This window comes from Simochromis diagramma, unplaced genomic scaffold (assembly GCF_900408965.1).
Source record: "Simochromis diagramma unplaced genomic scaffold, fSimDia1.1 OVJJ01000753.1, whole genome shotgun sequence".
NCBI classification, from domain to species: Eukaryota; Metazoa; Chordata; class Actinopteri; order Cichliformes; family Cichlidae; genus Simochromis; species Simochromis diagramma.
Genome location: NW_024387523.1, coordinates 3,122,307 through 3,142,522, shown reverse-complemented (window position 1 = coordinate 3,142,522; position 20,216 = coordinate 3,122,307). Strand labels below are relative to the sequence as shown.

The following is a 20,216-nucleotide window of genomic DNA, read 5'->3' as shown; positions in this document are numbered from 1 at the left end:
CTAACTGTCAGACACCAAAACTGCTTCTTCTTTTGGATGTTACCACTTGGGGTCACCGTAGTAGGAACAGTTCTTTCATCCCCTTCTGTCAAACCCTCTGCATGTCCTCCTGCACTACACAAAAAAAACATTGTATTTTTATGTTTGTGGACTATCTGTGCATGGTTTATGTATTTAAGGTCAGTTTGAAAGCGTCTATAGTTAAGTTTTCCCAACCTGAGTATTCAGGCAATAATTAGCTATACCAGAGAAACAAGAGGGAGATGTGGCTCTATCAGAGAATCCTGAATTTGAAATCTATTGGAGAATTTTATAACGGCAAAGATGTTGATAGAATAATAATGCTCAAGAAGAAAAAGCTGTTTAAAATCTTATCTTGTGCATAGTTTTGAAGCAGTTTTCATTCAGATTTGATGATTATGCAGTTTTTACATGCTAGTTGTCATCAGAGTCATTGGAAATTAGAATAGTGTTTTTAATAAACAACTGACAAAAGTGGCCAAAAGCATTTCCAAGACAGTTGACAAGTGCTGAAACCTGTTTCTACTACTACGAGCATCTTTTAAATTTCTTAAAATTATTTAAGAAAATAAGATAAAAACGTGATTTCTTCATAATTTGGAGAATTTGTTTGTTACAGCTGCTAAAAAATAGGTTTACCTTTTGAGGTTTAAGTCATCATGGGTGGTAACTCCAACACTAAAACCACCCTAAACCATTTAAAAAATAATAATCTGTGTCAGTTAGAATGAGTTTTTATTTGTTTCTTGATAGCTAAGCCTTGGCAGAACAGTGTAATGAAAGCAAAAATTAGATATTCTTGGTTAGGGCTAGGGTTGGGGTTATGTCTAACTCACCAGTGGCTTAGACCTAAGTCAACTCAGAGGGTCAAGCACAGGGTGTTGCACACTTAACCTCTGGGTGACCAGATTGGTCACTTCTAACTGCAAGGTGATGGCTGGATTGCCTGCTGGGAGCAAGTCTCCACACAAGCTCAGACTGACTGAACTGGTTACAAAGTGTTTGTATTCAGGTTATAATCCTACATTATATTATATAGTGGTAAACCTACTTTAAAACAAGGTTGCCCAGCACATATGACATTTTGATCTAAATCCTGTGTCTGTGCATGAAGACAGCAGCTGTAAAAGACAGCAAAGTATTTGCAGTGTTTGACTACTTGTTGCAGTTGTTGTATTATCACAAACAGATTGCATGTAATTGGAAATTTGACCCCATTAAACTGCAGACTGTATCGAAATGTATGTAACTGAATGTTGTAAATTTTGTTTGGGTTTTTTTTGTGAATTGCCTACAACAAACAAGAGTTAGAAATTAGCAGTAGCTGTAAAATCTATGTGTAGCACATCTGTGCTGGAACAGACGGATTGAAACTATGTTAAAATTGATCGTCCCTTTCAAACAACTGGCAGCGAGTGGTCACAAACCGGTCCTCATTTCCAAAGCAACCATTTAAAAAGCAACGAGGCTGCAAGTTCACTGGACACCATTGCACTATTTTTGGTCGTGCCACAGTCCCCAGCCATGATGTTCCTTAGTATGGCTGTAGCATAGGTTAAACTACTTTACATATTAGTAAATGAGGGTTAGTCCTTAATTATTTTTAAAATTTGAATGCAGTCAAATACATCAATCTATGTACTAATGAGCAGTTCAAATTAATTGAGTAAACTACATTAATATCACATTTTATTTAGAGGTGTCAGTAATCGTGTAGTTTCTGTAAGTATTTATAAAGTGTCTCCCAAATGCAGCCAAGAAATGCAAACTTTCTTTCCCCCGAGAGAGTGCAGCCCTTGCAGACCTCAGTGTCTAAAATTCATCCCCGTTCAAGTTATTCATGTCAGCTCATACAGTAAAAGTGTTCTGACTGACTGGATGGTACTTAGTAGCATTCCCAAATTGCAGATCACTGAAAAATCCAAAGAAAAGAAAAAGAAGAAGAATCTGATAAGGTGTTTGGGCACCAGATATAACCATTAAAAGTTTTTCCTTTAATTTGTCACCTGTGTATGAGTTTGGTAGCTGTTCTTTGGCCCCAGACAAGTCTAATCAAGCTTCTGGTGACACTCTAGGCCAGAGTGATGTGAAAAATGTTCATCTAGAGTCATCAGCTGTGCACACGTCAGCTGATATAGTGTGATTATTCTCTCCAAGTCTCATTTAACAGTGTCTGACATTCTGGTGTTTTGGCTCCCTCTGCTCATCCTTCAGGATGACGACGGCCTGGATAAAAAGTGCTGTGTGACTTCTCACAATTTGAAATGAGGACACGGTGCCCCTCTAAGAGGTCTCAGAGGAAGCGAGAAAAGTCTGGACCGAAAGCATTTACACGCTAAAGGTCATAAAAACAAAACCAGAAAAAAGTTATATCAGGATATTAAACTGTTTAGGTTTGGTCTGTTGCCATGTGTGTAATTTGTTTCCCCTGACAGTGAACGAGGTGTGGTGGTGAACAGATCAACCACAAGCATTTACACTGAAGCTGAGCGGGAACGTGGAGGTAGAAGTGAGTCATGGTCTTTTTTTCCCCTTTTATGTTTTATTGTAACATCCTCTCTTAGCCACAAGCTTATAAATTCAACACGCCAAACTGTTAGTAACAGTATTGTTGTATGAAATTTATACCGTTTTTTTAACTTGTACATGTTAAATCCTGTCAGTATTCACCTTAATTTATCTTTTATTTTTTTATCCCTTCATAGCTGGCTAAACAAAGTAAAACCCAGCTGTTTTCCTTCGCATACCATCCGGTACACGTGAAGTATAACCTTCTGCATCTCTACCATCCAGCTGCTTCCACCCTCCTCCTCCCCTCCCTTCCTCCTCTCTAACTGTATCTCAGGCCTTACCTCAGCTTCAGATTTTCCATAAACTGCTCCATCGTGACCTCGTCCAGGAGCACAAAGTCTGACTTCCCAAACTCCAGGCCTTCCAGCTCCGCCATCCCTGTTTGAACTCGCTAGACACAAAAAAAATAAAAGACAGACCAAACCCGGGGGAACAGAAAGCACCTCAAGGAAGAAGAAAGAGAAGTATGCTCGACTTCTGGGACCCGGTAGTGTGTAGAGAGTGCGCTGTAGGCGTGGCGTGATCTTTGGTTGGGTCTTGAGGCTGTGTTCAGTCAAGTCACTGCTGTGGTAACATGCTACAGCACGTCATGCTGTCAGTCACTCGCCTGTGCCCTCACACGGACCTATATAAATAGGAGGAGGCTATCTTTAAAAGCTCAAACCGCTTCTGCATCCTCCTCCGGCTCTGTCTTCCTGCCACAAGTCGTCCAAATTTCTTAGCTGTCACTAAACAGTGCTTAACGCGCTTGCCTTTCAGCCTTGTCTTTTTGTGTGTCTGTGTGTGTCTGTGTGTGTATGTGTGTAGATGTGTGCTTTTTTTTACTTATATCTTTACTTTCCAGGAACAGAAACTCACATTTGAGAAGCTGCCAGACAAGAGCAGTTAACCTTACTAATTTGGGGGTAGAGAAATGGTCTTTATCTCGTGACATTTCCTTTCTTAGTTCTGCATCAGCAATGCATCATGTTCCTCAGAGATTTCTCTCAAACCAGTTTCCAGTTTGTAGATGGTGAGGATAAGGTTTTCCAGCAGCATGTTAGTATGTACGTATGGGTGATTTAGTTCAGAGCTACAGGAATGTTGACAAAGACAGATTTCCAAACCCATTTTGACTAAACATTGCCTCATTTTTGGCTTTTAGTCAAAGATCATGAAGCAATGAATAAGTAAGAGCTAAATTTAGATAAAAGGTTGACAATCAAAAAAAGAATTATCGAGACTTATCCACTATCAACATACGGTAAGCAGCTATTAACTTCAAGATCACTCAAGGTCTCAAATCTAGGAAACGTTCCCACCTCACACACTCAGAATCATCAATTTTTTTTTCTACAATAACTTAAGTCACGCAAAATTTCATCTTCATACTGTGAAAATTTCAGGCTCTTGTAGTGCGTACACTAGGGTGGTGTTGGCACCCTTTACATTGCCTGATCCGTTTCATTCTCTCAACTGCAAAAGGTGTTAAATCTCTGTGAAAAACTGCAACCTAATTAATTTTACAGCCTTTTCAAGAGTCAGAACCTCAAGCTAAAATAACTTTGACACTCACTCAACTTTAAGCATTAGTGTCATGGGGCTTATTACTGCACCAGTTTCAAACCTAATAACAAAAACAAGCATTAGTATTCTGGATCTTTTATTTAAGATACTTTAAGCTGCTTCTTTGGCACCATGGAGCGACTGCACTGGGTGTTTTATCCGTTATCTGACAATCTGACAAGAAAACATCAAAAAATGTAGCAAAAACACACAAATTAAACTGAACAAACAAGGGACATAAATCAAAGTCAATTTTGTTTCTTAAAGTAGATTTCTCAGTTGAATGGTTAATCTGGCTGAGAAGCCTAGAAAGGCAGATCTTTCCCAGCATATAAGCGTTTCCCTGTTTTATTGTCTGTTTGTCTCTAAATGGGGCTGTAATTCACAAAAAGAGCATCAGTTCTTCTTAAATAGGACTTGAAAGTAGAGATTGAGGACAGTAACTAATCAGGAAAGTGTTTATTGGGGTCTGAAATCAAGTGAGCAGTTAGGTCAATTTTCCACAGAAATCAATACAGTGGAGTTCCCTTTTGAAACTAAAACATTGCCCCCTGCTGGTGATCAGAAATAATGCAAGTATTTCAGACGCTTCCACATTAGCTTCGCTTTATAAATGTGGCAGTCTCATTTATATATATATGTATATTCAACCTTTTCTCAGTGGTTAATGATGAATTTGGCTTTCAGTTGACTTTGATTAATTATATCTTCAGCCTTTATTAGGAGCATGTTCAGATAAAAATGGTGATGTGTAGAAAATGACGAAAAAACATCACTTCCTCTAAATGTGTCTAAGTATAGAGTAAGACCAAAGACTTGATGAACAGATGTCTGAAAATGTATTTATTCTCAAACCTTGAAGCCCATTTGGATGAACTTATACATTCAGATGATTACATCTGGATTCCTCTCAGCACCGAGTCAGTGAGTCTAAACTCAATCTGCATTTCCAACATGCTCCTGCAGTTCTCACTTATCTTTCCAAGCACAGACAAGTGACACAGTATGACTCAGTTGGACTGTTTTTGCCATGATGAGCCAAATCCATGCCTGTATTGTCTCTTTGATAAATGGAGTCTGTGATAAGGATAAGAAGCTGCTCTTTATGAAAAACCATAAACGTTTTGCTCTAATATAGTGTGGAAGTGCTTTTAAACCTGCATTTTTTTCCAGTGACCAACAAGCGGCGACTCCTCTGGGCGAAGAAGCCTGGTTTTATATTGTCCTTTAAATGTGCTTAAGGACATTCACGGAAAGGATGTCTCATTTTGTTAAATGCCTGTTACTTCAATTTCCTGTCCTCCCTTGCCTCCTCCGCTTGTATCTCTTGTGGAAGAGATTAAAATGTAAGGAGAGGAAGTAAGAACGTGCACACTGGGAAATGGACATATTTTGGCAATCCCCACTTACCCAACCAATTATCCAAGAAGAATTATACACATGATCTGGGTTAACTAAACTTTCCTGTCTATTTACAAGAAAAGGGAACTTTTGAACCCTGATCAGTGTGTTAACAACTACTTGTACTTCTAAATGATAGAAACCATATTTGGGGAAAAATGTTTTTAGGGTGCGGGCTTTATGCCGTATCCTGAAGTCAGACCACAGTCAGTCACGCCATGAATCAAGTAGTTGGTAAATCCACACACTCACTGGCTAATGACTTGTGATTGGTCACCATGCCCTGGATAATTGTTCTTTTTTACTCTAATACTCTGGCTATGACACAAAATCTCTAACCTGTGTCTTTGTTTCTGTCTATAAAGTACTTTTACTTTATATAAAGTGCTCAAGTAGAGTAGAAAAGCACTATATAAGAGTCAGTCAATTCACCAAACTGGATTTAAAAAACTCCTCCTATGCCTTCAGCACTTTAACAAACTCAGTGCGCAGGTACATCTTAGCCTCTTAAGGTTCTTATCTATTTCAGATATAATGATGACATCATGCTATGAACACTTAGCAACAACCTAAAAAGTCTCAATGCACCGGAAACAAAAAAAAATTAATACATTATATCATTTTTATTTGATGAAAGTAACATCTAATTTATATCCACAAGTGCTGAATTATGCATTGTATATTATGACACCATTACACTTCCTGGAAACCACCTAGCAACAGGCTAAAAAATACCTGTTTTTTTTTTGTTTTTTTTTCATTTCTTGTCAGTAGCTCAGCAATAACTATCTAATTTATATCCACAAAATTTTAATCATAACTGTATAGCAACCACCTAGCAAAACACTAGCACTGACTATTTTTATCATTTAAACATCTACAGCCCTTGTGACTTTGTAAGCTTTCCAGCATCACAAACAGGCCAAAAACACTGTAGCTCTTTAAGCACTAGTGACCATAATTCACTTAATTTCCCTAATTAATTCAGCAGAAAATTCATCAAAAAAGTGTACTGTGGTCACAGATTAAGGAAGTTGAGGGTTGTTTTCCCATAGACTATGCAACTGGGAATCTTTTTGCATCTAGAATTGTCGCCCCCTGGTGGTCAATAAAAAGAATGCATTTTTCACGTTCTCCTTTACTTTTCAGACACTGAAGCTGTTGTCTGTGGTTTTCAGATTTAATGCTAAGAATCAACTTGCTTAACCTTTAAGTCAGCATGAATGGGGGAGTCTTTATGATAAAAAATGCCCACAAAAGTCATTTGATGAAGTCTGTGAAACAGCTGAAAGCTTCAGTAAAGCACTAACTCGAGGTTGAGATGGGATTGGTGTAATGTGGCTACTCTAATCCTTGAAGTAAAAATGGTTATCTTTAAGTTTTCTGTCTTGATGAATAAAAAATATGTCAGTATTTGATTTCATGTTCAGTGTGTGACTGAACCTAGCAACAGACCGATAACAAAACAGGGAAACCACAACATGAGGCTGCGTGGAGACATTTCTCACCATACCAATGTGTTTTCATTATTACGTAAAAAAAAACAGCCTTTGAATCATAATCATAGTCATCAGTGTGTGGTCTTTATGATTTACACTTGATACATACACTTACTGGAAAATAGACGTGTAAAGGGACTTTTTGACCGAAAAACAAAACGCCTACCTACTGCAGGGCGTTCATCTACCTCTTGACATCCTCTAGTCTCCTTTAAGTGTCCAATCCTAAATTTATTACCACAAAATGGCAGCAAAATCCACTCAAACACTCAGCTGGTCTTTCAGTTATTACAGTGAGCCTGTTAGATCCTCATCAATACTTCCTCTCTCAGGTCAGATCAACGTCAGAGACTTTTTCACTTCCTGCTCTGGCTTCCCCTCATCTTTTTCTGACTCCATTGGTGTTACAGGGAAAATGTGATAGCACAGAGCACACAGTCACTAAAAGATCCAGAAGAAAAACACAGGTGTACCACATTTCATAAACATCACGTAGCCTTAAAATGTGCACAGTGCTTGTTTTTTATTCACTGGTTTATACATTAACATACTTTGCATTTCAGTGAGTCATTATGATCCAGAGCAAATACTGATGTGTGAAAATATTAAACAATGGTGGTGCGACCATCAACAATAACGATTAAGAGATGTCAGTCAACTGAGTTGACAATAAAAACGTTTCATTAACTATTAAATACAGAGTCATGGTATTTTCAGTTAGTCTCATTGTCCTCCCTGTCCTTATCATCCCCCTCTGTCACACCGACCCTCTGCATGTCCTCCGTCACGACATCCTGGTCTTCCTCTTTTACCCCTTCATATTAAGCATGTCCAGTATATCCATTATCCCTCCTCTGCACATGTCAGTGTCCTGCCTCTTTAATGTTAATCCTTTTTATGTAAAGCTTATTTTTAGTGTTTAAAATGTTTAAAAAATCTACTTTTGAAGAGTGTTGTGTCAGAATCAAAATCAGAATATTGCACCACAAAACAGAAATAAATCAATGTTTACACTTAAAGTATTAAAAAAAGTTAAAGGTAAACAACGGAGATAAACTGGTACATCTACACAGCTGATATTATAAAGATAGGCGTACTGGTAGTGGTGTATCTGCCAGCATTGATAGGTTTAAGGCACAAACCTTCATTATTCAAGCAGTCTGGACTTTATCCAAATGAACCTCTGGAAAATCTCCCAAAGTCTGAACAGCATAAACGACCGACTTCATTCAAGGGTCACCAGAGGATAATTAGATCTGACCCGGCCATCGGCCTGACCTTCGACTGACAGATTACACCATCATCTAACAAGTCTGAGTGTAAAAAAGCAGCAATAAAACAGTTCAATCATCAACAGAAAATGAACAGAAACTGTCCTTTGGTTTAAGCTCCTTAAACATGAAAACAGCTTTTGTTTTCTTGTTTGAACAGAACATTGATTCACATTTCTTTGCATTTTGAAAGTTTGCTCACAACACTACACAAACTATTTATTCATTTAGTTAATTTTAAGTAACAGTGAGGTTTGAAACTCCTCAGATAATAACAAAAAAGTTAGGATGGAGCTGTTTCGTTAAAATGACTAATCACTGGGTGGCTCCATCCACTACATATTGACCAGCAGTCTCAGAAAAGGGGAAGAAGGCAGGGCTCACCTCTACCTCCTCTGTTGTTGTATGTAATTATTAAACAGGAAACTGATGTGTGTTTTTTTAGTGGTGGGGAGGTCCACAGTCTCGTGCTTTATGCAGACATTTTATTACTTCTGGTTTCAGATGCTTTTAGACGTTTGAATGATGAGCTCTGTTTCAGTATTGTTAGTTTAACAGAGCCAAGTCAGACACACTGGTGGCATCTGCAAAGTAAAATAAAACCTTCTGTCTCTTTTCAGAATATGTAGATTAATTTTAAATCTTTTGTTTTTTTTAAATGTCAAATTATTCTTTGCAGAAACAGCACCAGGCTAGGACATATTCTACCCACAAAACACGTGTTTTGTCTGGATTAAATAAACAACAAACAGGTTTATTGTCATTCTCCAGTCGTTATGCTAAGCTAAGCTAACCACTGATCCAGGCTGCATTTGCTTAAAAGGCAAACGCATATTCCTTTCAAGCTTGAGCCCTGGTTTCAGTATTAGTGGTGTAACACCACACAGGTACTCAGTAAGAAAAAAAAACATGCATTTAGACCCTTTTAAATACTCACACACAAGAAGAGCAACGGTGCTCTGTTTTGTGTCAAGAGAGATTCTCTCTCATTTCTTTTTTAAATTTCTATTTATGTTTTTTAATTTGTTCTTTATCTCATTAAATGTTAAAAGGTTTTTTAACCTGGATGACTTCTGAGGTGGAGGTTTACTTTCTCTCTCTTTCGGGTTACCATTGACCCTCTTTGCATCTTTATTTTCACGGGACAGAGACCACACTCTTGGCCGACTGTGGAAAGCATCAACTTCCCGCCCAGTTGTGGCATCTTTCTGTTCATCATCCTGGTGCTTCGATGGGGAGTAACCTGTGGCTCCACCGGGCGATGTATCAGGGTTGGCAGCTGTTTCTGTGCTCTTGCGATTAGTCGGTGGAGCGGAGCTGCTCCTTCCTCTGGAGCCTTTAGCTGAGGCTCTCCCCGTGCGTCCGTGCTGGTCACGCCCATCCAGCAACCTCTGCTTTAACAAGAAGCTCTCGCGAGATGAGCCAATAAGATGAAGCCTGTCGCCCATCTCGCACACCAGCACCGAACCGTCGACGTTTCCTTTTTTCTTAATTTTCGTTAAAAGCATTTTGCCATCATCAGACATGTCCTGCAGAGGAACTTCCTGTGTGCGTAGTGTATTGCTAAGAGAAACCATAAGGCTCTGCACTTTACTCAGTGCTATCTTTGAGTTCCCCCCCGTTAAAGTGATGTTGACCATATCACCACAATCCTGTGCTTTCATTTTCACATCATGGCTGATCAGGATGCTGTCCATTTCTTTTTTCCTGAACCGGTCAGCATACTTGAACACATCTGCATCAATGACAAAAGTCTTCTCTCCGTGCCTGAGGGAACCACGCTGGTCTGGGGACGAGCCTGCAGAGTACCCATGACTGTAGTTTTTGGGAATGGCTCCAGAAGATGCAACTGGGGTTGGTGAGGATGAAGAGGATGGCGACATCTTGGTTTGTGATAAGGGAAGCTGTTCTAATTTAGCCTTTACCTCTTTGAGCTTAGAAAAATGACCCTTTACACGCACCTGACCTTCTCCTAGATCATGCATCTCAAAGCCATGCAACCTGAGGATATTCTTCACTTCTCTCTCATCTTGAAACTCTTTCAAATGTAGTGTTGCCTCCACTGGGAAATCCATCTGAGGACAAGGGAGAGGGAGAGAAGGACCAACAGCATGAATACATAAAGGATAAATCTGACCTAATAGAACATAAATAACAGTAAATGTTCAAGTTACCTCAGACATTTTCACGGTTAAACGATACTGTTGATCATCGATCTGCAGCACATCAATCTGCTAAACTCAGCAGGAACTGTTAAAAAAAAGATGTTAAAATTATTTTATAGCCTCAACTTGGGCGTTAAAGTGTCCTGATTCACTGTAATAACATATAATCAAATCCCTTATTCCTCTCACCTAGTGCTGGTAAATAAACCCACTCTGCAAACTAAATTAAATAAAACTGAAGTAAAAACAACAATATTCACTGCACAGCTTGTTTCAGAGGATGAACTGAGGGTCTGCATGAGGACCCAGGATCAGATAAAGAAAGACTATTTTGACCTGTGAATCATGCAAAGCTACTCTATCATAGTCCAAGACAAAAACGGGAGCGCGGAGGCAATTTTACTGTTGTTGCATTTCATTCTAATGCCTACAGAGGGCGCTAAAGTACCACAGATTAATGCACCCTGAATGGCTGAAATTATTATTATCCACACAGAAACGTCCAACCCACAGCAAACACCTTCACCTCCACCTGACCCCCTGTTTAAGGCCAGCTGAGCTCCAGGTGGACTCACCCTCTGGTCCTGGACTATGATGACGGCCTGTCCGGGCTGTTGAGAGGGGCACACCACACCTACAGCACCTCCCCTCCTCAGTGCTTAGGTCTGAGGAAATGAACCGATGTTTTTCAGCTGTCCTGTCACCTGGTGAAACACCTGGAACCCCCAACCGCCTAACCAGGCTCCCCTGATTATGCATCTCCAGGAAGGAGCTGGAAACCCCTTGAGACTCACTTGTTTTCTACTTTCTGGTGCCAGAGAGACAAAGCACGGGATCTGTCGCGTTTACTTAGTTTAATCGAAAGTGAAAGTAGCGCTTTGAGGTCAGTCATAGACACAAAACATGTGCAGATTAGCATTACTGACCCGCAAAACTGAATAAAAGATGAGCAGGTATGATGTGCAGCCACTGCAAAGCAAAAACTTCATTTTTTAAACCCCTCTAAACTTTTTTTTTACGAACACTGCTCCTGCTGATTCTTGAGATTACTCCATCATAGTTTCATCAAAGATACCAGAAACAGACAGACACCGAGGATATGACGACCCACAACTTACTGTTACTTCTCACTTCTCTGTCTTCATGACACCGGCTTTGTTTACTCCACAGCCCCGTGGAAGTCAGGACGAAATCGAAACTCACACGTCACGTCCGCCACACACTTTTTACACAGAAAACCATGCAAAACATATAATTTATTACCACCAATAATTAAATTATAGCTTAAAAAGAAACCAGTTTTAAATGGAAATCTCTTGGGATACATTAAAATAGGTTTATTTACACTTTAAAAAGGTGTTGGTTCATTTCCGCCTCGTTCACAGACTAAAAATGTCTCACTGCTGTGTAAAGGCCGTTAAAAGCCATCAAACTTGTCATATCAATTTATTAGTGTTAAATAAACAGAGAAACCCAATTAGATCACGGTCACCCTTTAAAGTCAAACAGGTCTTTAACTTTTAGTGCCTACATGTAGTGCAATGGCGCCCTCACGTGGATGTAATGCAGAATTAAACATTTAGGCAGAATTAGTTGTTTTGGGACAAACCTCCACAGCTGCTAATCCCCCTACACAAAGCATCTACACAAAACATTTTGCAGAGGGCATCAGCAGCCATGACAGTTTGTCTTCAAATAACAACTGTAATCCCCACGTTTTAACTTTTTATCTTGAAATAGTACTTTTTTCAATATTTTTTTTCTTAATGTGTCCCTAATACTCCATCACACCCCTCAGCATCCTACTAGATACACCTCTGGTATTAGTTTCAAAATCCTGTCACCTTGTTAACACATTCACGACTTTATCAGAAAACTGAGATTTGAACTCTACAAGATTTTCAATAGATGTACCTACGGTATCAAATCAACTCCAATCGTTCTCCAGTTATCGCATTCACAAACTGTCCCTTCACCCAGGCCAGCACGGTGTTGACAATACCCCACAAGCCATTTATGGCTGGAGGGTATTAAAAAAAAGAGGCTGAATATGAAACTGCCAGGCAGGCGAGGAAAGGGAAGACCACAGAGAAGATTTAATAGATGTATTGAAGGAGGACATGTTGGTGTGACAGAGGAAAGATCTGCTGTGGCCACCTCTACAGGGAGCAGCCAGAAGAAGACAAGCTGGTTACCCATCACAGATTCAATCAGGAGACAGATAAATGTGCATTTAACAAATTCTGCAGAGAAGAGAGACCTCTGTTTAATAATCCGTATTTCACTGTTTTACATCTTAGTGCAGTTTTGGTTACTGTATTGTTCTGTCTCTGTAATATTTTGTGTTTAAATCCTTTTTTTTTTTTGCTGGTTTTTAGTCTGTTTGGGTTTTCTGTCCAAAGCAGGAGCGGGGAACTCCAGGCCTCAAGGTGTCTTACAGGTTTTAAATGTGTCCTTAATTCAACACAGATCATTTAAATAGTTAAGTTACCTCCTCAACCTGTCTTGAAGTGCTCCCGAGGCCTGGTAATGAACTAACCATTTGAATCAGGTGTGTTGACCCAGGTTGAGATCTAAAACCTGCAGGACACACGGACCTTCAGGCCTGGAGTTCTCCACCCAGGTCTAAGGGGATGGGGTTTTGGGCGGGATAACAGGAGCAGAGAAGCTGCAGAGGCGTGTGAGACTGCAACTCTGCTTCCTGTGTCCCAACTCTAGATAGTCACGTTTTGGAGGGTTAATAAATTTGGCCAGATTTCTAGAAATGAGAGCAGAGCAAAATCCAAAGTGGGATGGATGCCGTCTCCCCTAACAAGACCAGGTTTCCTCCAGAAAGTTTCCCAATTATCTATAAAGCCCACATCGGTTTTTTGGACACCACTCAGACAGCCAGCAATTTACGGAGAACAAGCAGCTAAACATGTCACTCCAGGTCTAATGTGTCATTACTGACGATGTGAATTACAATTTTACTGAATTTACATTTAGCCTTAGCCAGCAGTTTTAACTTTTTCCCAACATCACCTGCTCCGGCTCCTCGAAGGAATGAAATAAATAAAACAAGATCCATTTTCATGATTTTATTTTAATGTTTCTCTAGTATTCATTTCAATTGGTTGAACACTTTCATGTGTTTAAATGTGTAACAGATTATAATCGATTTATCTCTGTGCAAATACATTTTTCTAGTTTCTTTAGTGTCACAGATTCTTTCCACATTTAACCACAAAATCTGCAAGTCAACTTAACCAACAAGTGCTTCAAATGACAGTCAACCTGTACATTACTAAAGCAGTGCAATAAAAAATATTTTAATATTTATTTATTTTGCTTGATCAACTGGTTCTCCGGCTCTCTGGATGAAATCTGCAGAGAACAAATTTAAGAAGAAGAAGAAAAAAAAAAAAGACAGTTTAGTAAAATGGTTTTAAAAAATAAAAATATGTCAGATATTCATGGATTCATTTTCTCACCTGTGAGGCCAGACTCTTAAATCTCTGGCGCTTTGAGCAACAACAACCATCTGCACTGGAGAGCTTTTCTCTGGAAGCACCGCCATGCTAGAAAAGACGAGAAGCACAGGTTTCACTTACAGAACTGTTTCTGTGCAAACAGAGACATCACCCAACAACCTGACTGAGCAGGACTAAACGTACACACACAAAAGTTCACTAAATAAACATTTGTTTATTTATTTGCGCCTGACGTCTAAATGCTGAAACATGGCGCATTTAACAGAAATATCTTACTGATGTTAAACACGTAATTCTTTTTGTAAACACAGGATTTAGTGGTAGGTAATGAGAGCTGAGTGAGGCCTCTGTGAGAGGACCTTAAAACAATTCGCACTTCTGGATTTAATGAAAGAGCCTTTGTGTTAGTCCAGAACTGCTGCTATGACACTTATTACAGTTAAAAGATGTCCAGGTGAACGTACCACTTGGCGTCTATTGAGACATCAACAGCAGACACATGCTGCAGTTTCTCCTGTGCAGAAAATAGAAAAACAGGTTCAGTAAAGAAGCTAAAATACAATGCTTGAGTGTTACAACAAGCCTTCAGCTTCAATTTAAACAGAGTAAAATAATGTTGGAGGTTTACCTATAACCCTGCAGCGAACGGTCAAAGCAGGGCCTCAAACAGCCTCACATTACTCTAGCAGACACAACAGGAAAGGACAGAGCCACTGCAGGCTGAGCCTCGCTGGAAAGTCTGCACACCACCTACACATTCACGTCATGCGTGACGGAAGATGGCGATGGAGAGATTACCTTATTTGAAACTCGTGGTCCACGCGGTTGGAACTGAAGATGGCAGCTGCCCATCTTCATGTGCTACTCTTTATGAGTCATTCCTGAAGAAGCCAGCCGCCTGTGTAAACACAGAGAAAGATAAATGTGAGGTTTACGTGGTTTGAGATCCATTTCAAATATTAGCATCTGCAAACTTCAGCAAGGAATTTTGCCTGAAATGTTACCTAACTTTACTTCTGACAGTATTTTTGAACTTTTTAGAAATACTGAAGGTTTCAGATTCATCAGGACCAAAAGTCTCTTTGCAGAAGGTTTAACACATCTTTTCGCACCTTGAAGCTGCTTCTGTCTTTTACGCCGTCTGTGTGTGGACATTAGTAATGCACAGAAATAAGGAATGCCTGCTTTGTAACTGATAAATCACTTAAAAGAAACAAAACAAAACAACCCGTCCACTTTGTCAGAGGTTTACCTACAACCCTGCAGCGAGTGGTCACAGCAGGGCCTCAAACAGCCTCACATTTCTCTAGCAGACACAACAGGAAAGGACAGAGCCACCGCAGGCTGAGCCTCGCTGGAAAGGTCTGCAAACCAACTACAAGAGGGAAGATTATGATGAAGAAATTACCATGGTCACATCTCGTGACCCATATGCCATCGACGGCAGCGGCCAGCCTTCGTGCACTGCTGCTGTGGATTAATGCAGAATCCAGCCACCTGAATAAACACAAATGTACAGAGACAACTATTTGATACACGGAAAACCAAAATGGCTAAAATCACTCACTTTAAAATCTGTTTTACTTTGTCTGAGGTTTACCTATAACCCTGCCATGATGGGTCACAGCAGGGCCTCAAACAGCCTCACATTACTCTAGCAGACACAACAGGAAAGGACAGAGCCACCGCAGGCTGAGCCTCGCTGGAAAGGTCTGCAGGATTTTCACAACACCGTAAAATGTTTTCAGCCTGTGGACCCGAAGTAAGAAACACCGGCTGTTGTTAAACTGAGTCTGCCATGTGTGTGAGACAGCCAGTTAGAAGAAACGAAAAAGAAACGCGGCGTGTAAAACTTTAAAACGCGACTAATGTAAAAAATAAGTAAATTGTAACGTAACCTACCCGCTTCAAAGTCATAACTTGGTGTGTGAAAGCTGAAACACTTCATATTTCAGGTTGGATGGTAGCAGATTAATCAAACGCACCGCCATGTTCGTCCACTGAATTCAACTGGCGACTCTGTGCGGATGTGACGTAGATTTAGCATGTGCACGGGGTTTCCCAGCAGGGGGCAGTAAAACACCAAAGATGGCTACCGAATGTTGGTTTGATTTTTTTTCCCTTTGTAAACAGTGTTGGGAAGGTTACTTTTAAAATGTATTCCATTACAGAATACAAAATACATGCCCCAAAATGTATTCTGTAACGTATTCCGTTACGTTACTCAATGACAGTAACGTATTCTGAATACTTTGGATTACTTAATATATTATCATGCTTTTTACAGCAACGTGAATGTACTATTGCTGAGTGATTTATTACTATTACTGAAGGTCCGCGACTCCGAACTGTAGTAAAGGGACCTCTGACTAATACGGCGGGGTCCCTGTCGGCTCGTAGCCGAAAAATAGCTTTACTTTGTTGTGTGGGTCAACTTTTCTTGCAAGAGACAGAGAGAGGCGTTGAAAGGCTGCTCCAACGGAACTTATTGTTTTCGGAGGAAAACACGAACACGGTGTACAGTCGAGTCTTAATAGCTTACTTACAACTGGGCTTGTCAGGCACTCTTCTTGGCTGAAGTGGTTATTATTATATTTACATGCTTCCAGCTCCCGTTTTTCCTCGATGACAACTCGTACCTTTCCACTCCCCTTTTTCTCCCTTCCTCGCGCTCACAGACCCATAACGTGTATGGCAGTCCATTCTCCCTGCAACACGGACTACACTGCCCATGATGCTACATTCTTTAGAGCTATGCCTGTAGCATTCTGCCTGTTAGCTTGGCACAACAACAACAACAACGAAAAGGCGCTCTCTCACCCAGGAAACACAGAAAGAGAGAGCGTCGCCCTGTAACCATGGCAACCGTAACGCTGCCGCCTGGAACAACAGAACGTAGCTGTCAAACAAACCCAAACAGTCCTGACCCGCGACAAAATGAAACAGGAAAGTACCGCAGTGTAATCCATTTATTTCAACAAAGTAACTGTATTCTGAATACCACCTTTTTAAACGGTAACTGTAACGGAATACAGTTACTCATATTTTGTATTTTAAATACGTAACGGCGGTACATGTATTCCGTTACTCCCCAACACTGTTTGTAAATTTTTTAAACATAAATACATAGAAAAATACATACACGCATAGATAAATAAAGCTAAACGGTTAAGAATGTAAAACTGTGACAAAATAATAATAGACACAATAAATGAAAATAAGTTCAAATCTGTTTAAAGGATAGGGGTTTTCTATTGGTTACCAGTTTCAGTGACTTACTCAGGATGCTAAACTTGTTCATCCACTGATTTATACATGATCAGTTTTGAAGTACTTACTTCATGTGTAAGCAAGCCTCCCTAATAACAATAAAGGATTGACAACACTTTTCACACAGATTGTTGCACTTGTTAGGTGAAAAAAGGAATTTTTAAGCAATCTTATCAGAATCAGAATCAGCATGCTTTATTAATCCCTAAGGATATTATGTGGGTTACAGTTATCACATTCTCAAACAAAAGATACATTCCAGTTCTTAAAGCAGAGAAAAAAGCGTGGTGGTGGTGAGGAAAGAAGCTGTAGTTGGTTGACAGGGTTGGCAGCAGACCACTGAAGACAGATAGGCAACTACTGTAATTCTGATGGTAGTCTGTGACACAGGACCCACACACACACGGGTTATGCTTAGTGTCTTTTTATTTTGAAAATAATCTTTTGGCACCCGACTCGGACGCAGCCACTCCGTCTCTCTGCCAGCATCATCTGCTCCAGCTCACTGTGGGCACACAAAAAGACATAAACACAGTCCCATACACCTGTTGCCTCCCCGCCTCCGTGCCGCCCAGAAAGCTCACTGTGTCACCCTTCCTCTGCAGCAGGCCAGCAAACCACGCCCCCGCCACAGAGTCATTTGACGATGGCCTTTGGCTCAGGTCACTTTGCTGTTCAGAAATGGATCAATGAACTGATCATCATTGGGACAGTTGACTTTGAGCAGATAATATCCTTAACACATATCCATTTGTTTTGCAGTTGCAGTCAAATAAGGTTATGTTTAAAAACTAGATGCAAAAGCTCGTCATGGTTTCAGTGTCCTTAGTAATGCTGGGCACCACGATTTCTGCAGAACACTAAAGTACTGTGACAGGAATAATTAGACTGATGTTATACTGCAATAGCTTAATGGCAATATGGGTGGTTAAGATTTACATTACCAAATTGTAAGAATGTTTGTAAATTAAAGTATATCGGCAGAATTCACCTAAGGGGGCATATTGGTGTGGGTTGGCCTGGATCTCTGAGGTTCCTGTTGGTTGGTAAGTGGGCAAAGGAATTTTAGTGTACAGTCTGTGGGAAAACATCACCAACACTGAAGTTAAATAGAGAAAAAAAAATTCTTAAGAAGAATTTACCAAAACCAATACATATTAAGCAAATCATAATATATTAAAATCTTGGGCTTAATAAATCTGTTTTTCGCAAGCCAGAAACACTAAACTACTGTTAATTATTTTTAGAATCACCACATTGTGGGATCACACCAAAGCAAATACATGCAGGTTTAAGGAAAGTGCTTTAAAAATATTTCATTTTCCTTGGACTGAGCTGTTGTGCTCTTCTAATAAAAATTTTAATTAGCAGTAGTTTCTCTAATGGATGTTACATAATACTTTACTGAATAGAACCTTACCCATAAAAGAAAAACATTTTGAAAAGTGCTTTTTATCTACCAGCATGGACTATTTCTACGTAGGAGGGCTTTTATAACCCAGTGGACAGCCGTTGGTGGTGGGTGTTGGCAGCTCTGGAGCGTCCATGAGGAGATCTCTTGTGGTCGATGACTCATATTGCATGGCGGTACAACAATGCGAGCTACAGACGAGCAACCGTCTGCCCGGGCCTGCACCATCAGCAGACGTCCGAAAAGAATTTCAGCTTTGTTTGCCTGCAGTGACGCTCGCTCAGCTGACACGGCCTACATACAGATGAAGGCCTAAAAGCGACAAAACACAGGTTAATATTTTTGGCAAGATGCTGAGACTTAAAGAAAAACTGATAGATTTTTAAAACCTACATAAACTGTAAACAATAAACCAAATATATAATAATCCTATTTCAGCCTTTAATTCCAAAAGTGTTTTGTTTCATGAGGAGATCTACCCGAAACAGCTTTAAACAGTTTCGATCAGAGAGACGTTGAAATTGAGATGATTTTATTTCAGCCTCTGGTCAAAAATGAGCAAAAAATAAGAAAATTCTATATTCTAATGTTAGCTTTCCTTTCATATCAGTTATTAGATCATAAAAAAAGAGGAAAGTAGTCCCTGCTGGTGTCACGTGCTTTTACATGGAACTTTGGGATTTTACAAAACAATATCGAAAACTTGCGTGTTGCCACCAAGTTTTTTTTTTCAACATTTAAATGAAAAAGAAAATCAACTAAATTATGTCTTAACTGTTTTATATAAACAATGTATTAAAAATGATTTAGCTTTATTTATCCAGGAAGAAGGACACAATAGTGTCCCAGATCTTCAGAAGAAAACTAATTTCTGGGTGAGTGCAGGCGGCAGCTGTGCTGTGTTGATTGGTTGTGGCTACGTCTGATAAACATGCTGACCCAGTGCATCCCAGACATGTTCAATAGGAGACATACTGGCACTGAATGTGAGTCAGGAAAGCTGCAGCAACAGCTCAGCTGCACAAACCCAGCTTCAGTCGGCTTCAGTTAGTGTCTGTATCAGTCAGTGAGTATGGTGCCACTGATGGCACCGCTGTGCAAACACTGTGTTGTTTTGTTTGTTTGTTCTTTGGATGTGTGTGTACTGAGACACCCGACTTGAGATTGCAGTAAATTAAACTAATTTTGTGCGAGTGAGTTTATTTGAGTTTGATAAAACAAATTATCATCTCACCACTGATTTAAAGTAATCACAGAAAAGACATTTGGGGCTCTCCTCAGCTCTTCCCAGGAGGGTGGCACGGTTGCCCTCCTGGTGGTCCTCCTCGGGTCCTCGTATTCTGGGGCCTCTGGATGTCTGGGGCCTGGATCTCCTCCATACCTGCTTCATACCCTGGGGGACGTGGCTATGGCTCCCCACACTCCCTAGCAGATCATTACATGGAGAAACCTTTTGAATACAAGTGTGCCGATCCACACAGGTGTGCACACAGGTGTACACACAGGTTTTCACAGACACAAACTATACCTTTCTTGGCTGCTACCTCGGAGCACACTGTGTGCTGTCGAGCTTGCGTGCTGCACAATAA

General features: G+C 40.1%; 1 protein-coding gene and 3 non-coding genes across 7 annotated transcripts in view; all 4 read right to left on the bottom strand.

Moving 5' to 3' along the window:
• Nucleotides 1-11,680, bottom strand: part of myo1g (myosin IG) — a 71,355-nt gene extending 59,675 nt beyond the window's left edge. Inside the window, exons 1-5 of one of the 4 annotated variants that reach the window (XM_040020309.1) lie at nucleotides 11,592-11,615; nucleotides 11,049-11,138; nucleotides 10,483-10,558; nucleotides 7,204-10,383; nucleotides 2,874-3,217 (exon numbers count right to left, since the gene is read on the bottom strand). In XM_040020309.1, coding sequence (XP_039876243.1) covers nucleotides 2,874-2,968 — 95 coding nt within the window. In that variant the 5' untranslated portion in view covers nucleotides 2,969-3,217; nucleotides 7,204-10,383; nucleotides 10,483-10,558; nucleotides 11,049-11,138; nucleotides 11,592-11,615. Of the gene's footprint in view, nucleotides 1-2,873; nucleotides 3,218-7,203; nucleotides 10,384-10,482; nucleotides 10,559-11,048 lie in introns of all 4 variants that reach the window. The other 3 variants (XM_040020308.1, XM_040020310.1, XM_040020311.1) reach the window with 3 other exon arrangements.
• A 2,877-nt stretch (nucleotides 11,681-14,557) lies between these two features.
• On the bottom strand, nucleotides 14,558-14,691 carry LOC120727304. The gene has a single exon (XR_005694488.1). It is a non-coding gene; the product is annotated as a small nucleolar RNA SNORA9 (small nucleolar RNA).
• Nucleotides 14,692-15,181: 490 nt separating this feature from the next.
• LOC120727303 lies at nucleotides 15,182-15,316 on the bottom strand. Its single transcript, XR_005694487.1, has one exon. It is a non-coding gene; the product is annotated as a small nucleolar RNA SNORA9 (small nucleolar RNA).
• A 213-nt stretch (nucleotides 15,317-15,529) lies between these two features.
• On the bottom strand, nucleotides 15,530-15,664 carry LOC120727302. The gene has a single exon (XR_005694486.1). It is a non-coding gene; the product is annotated as a small nucleolar RNA SNORA9 (small nucleolar RNA).
• Between the last annotated feature and the right edge of the window lie 4,552 nt (nucleotides 15,665-20,216).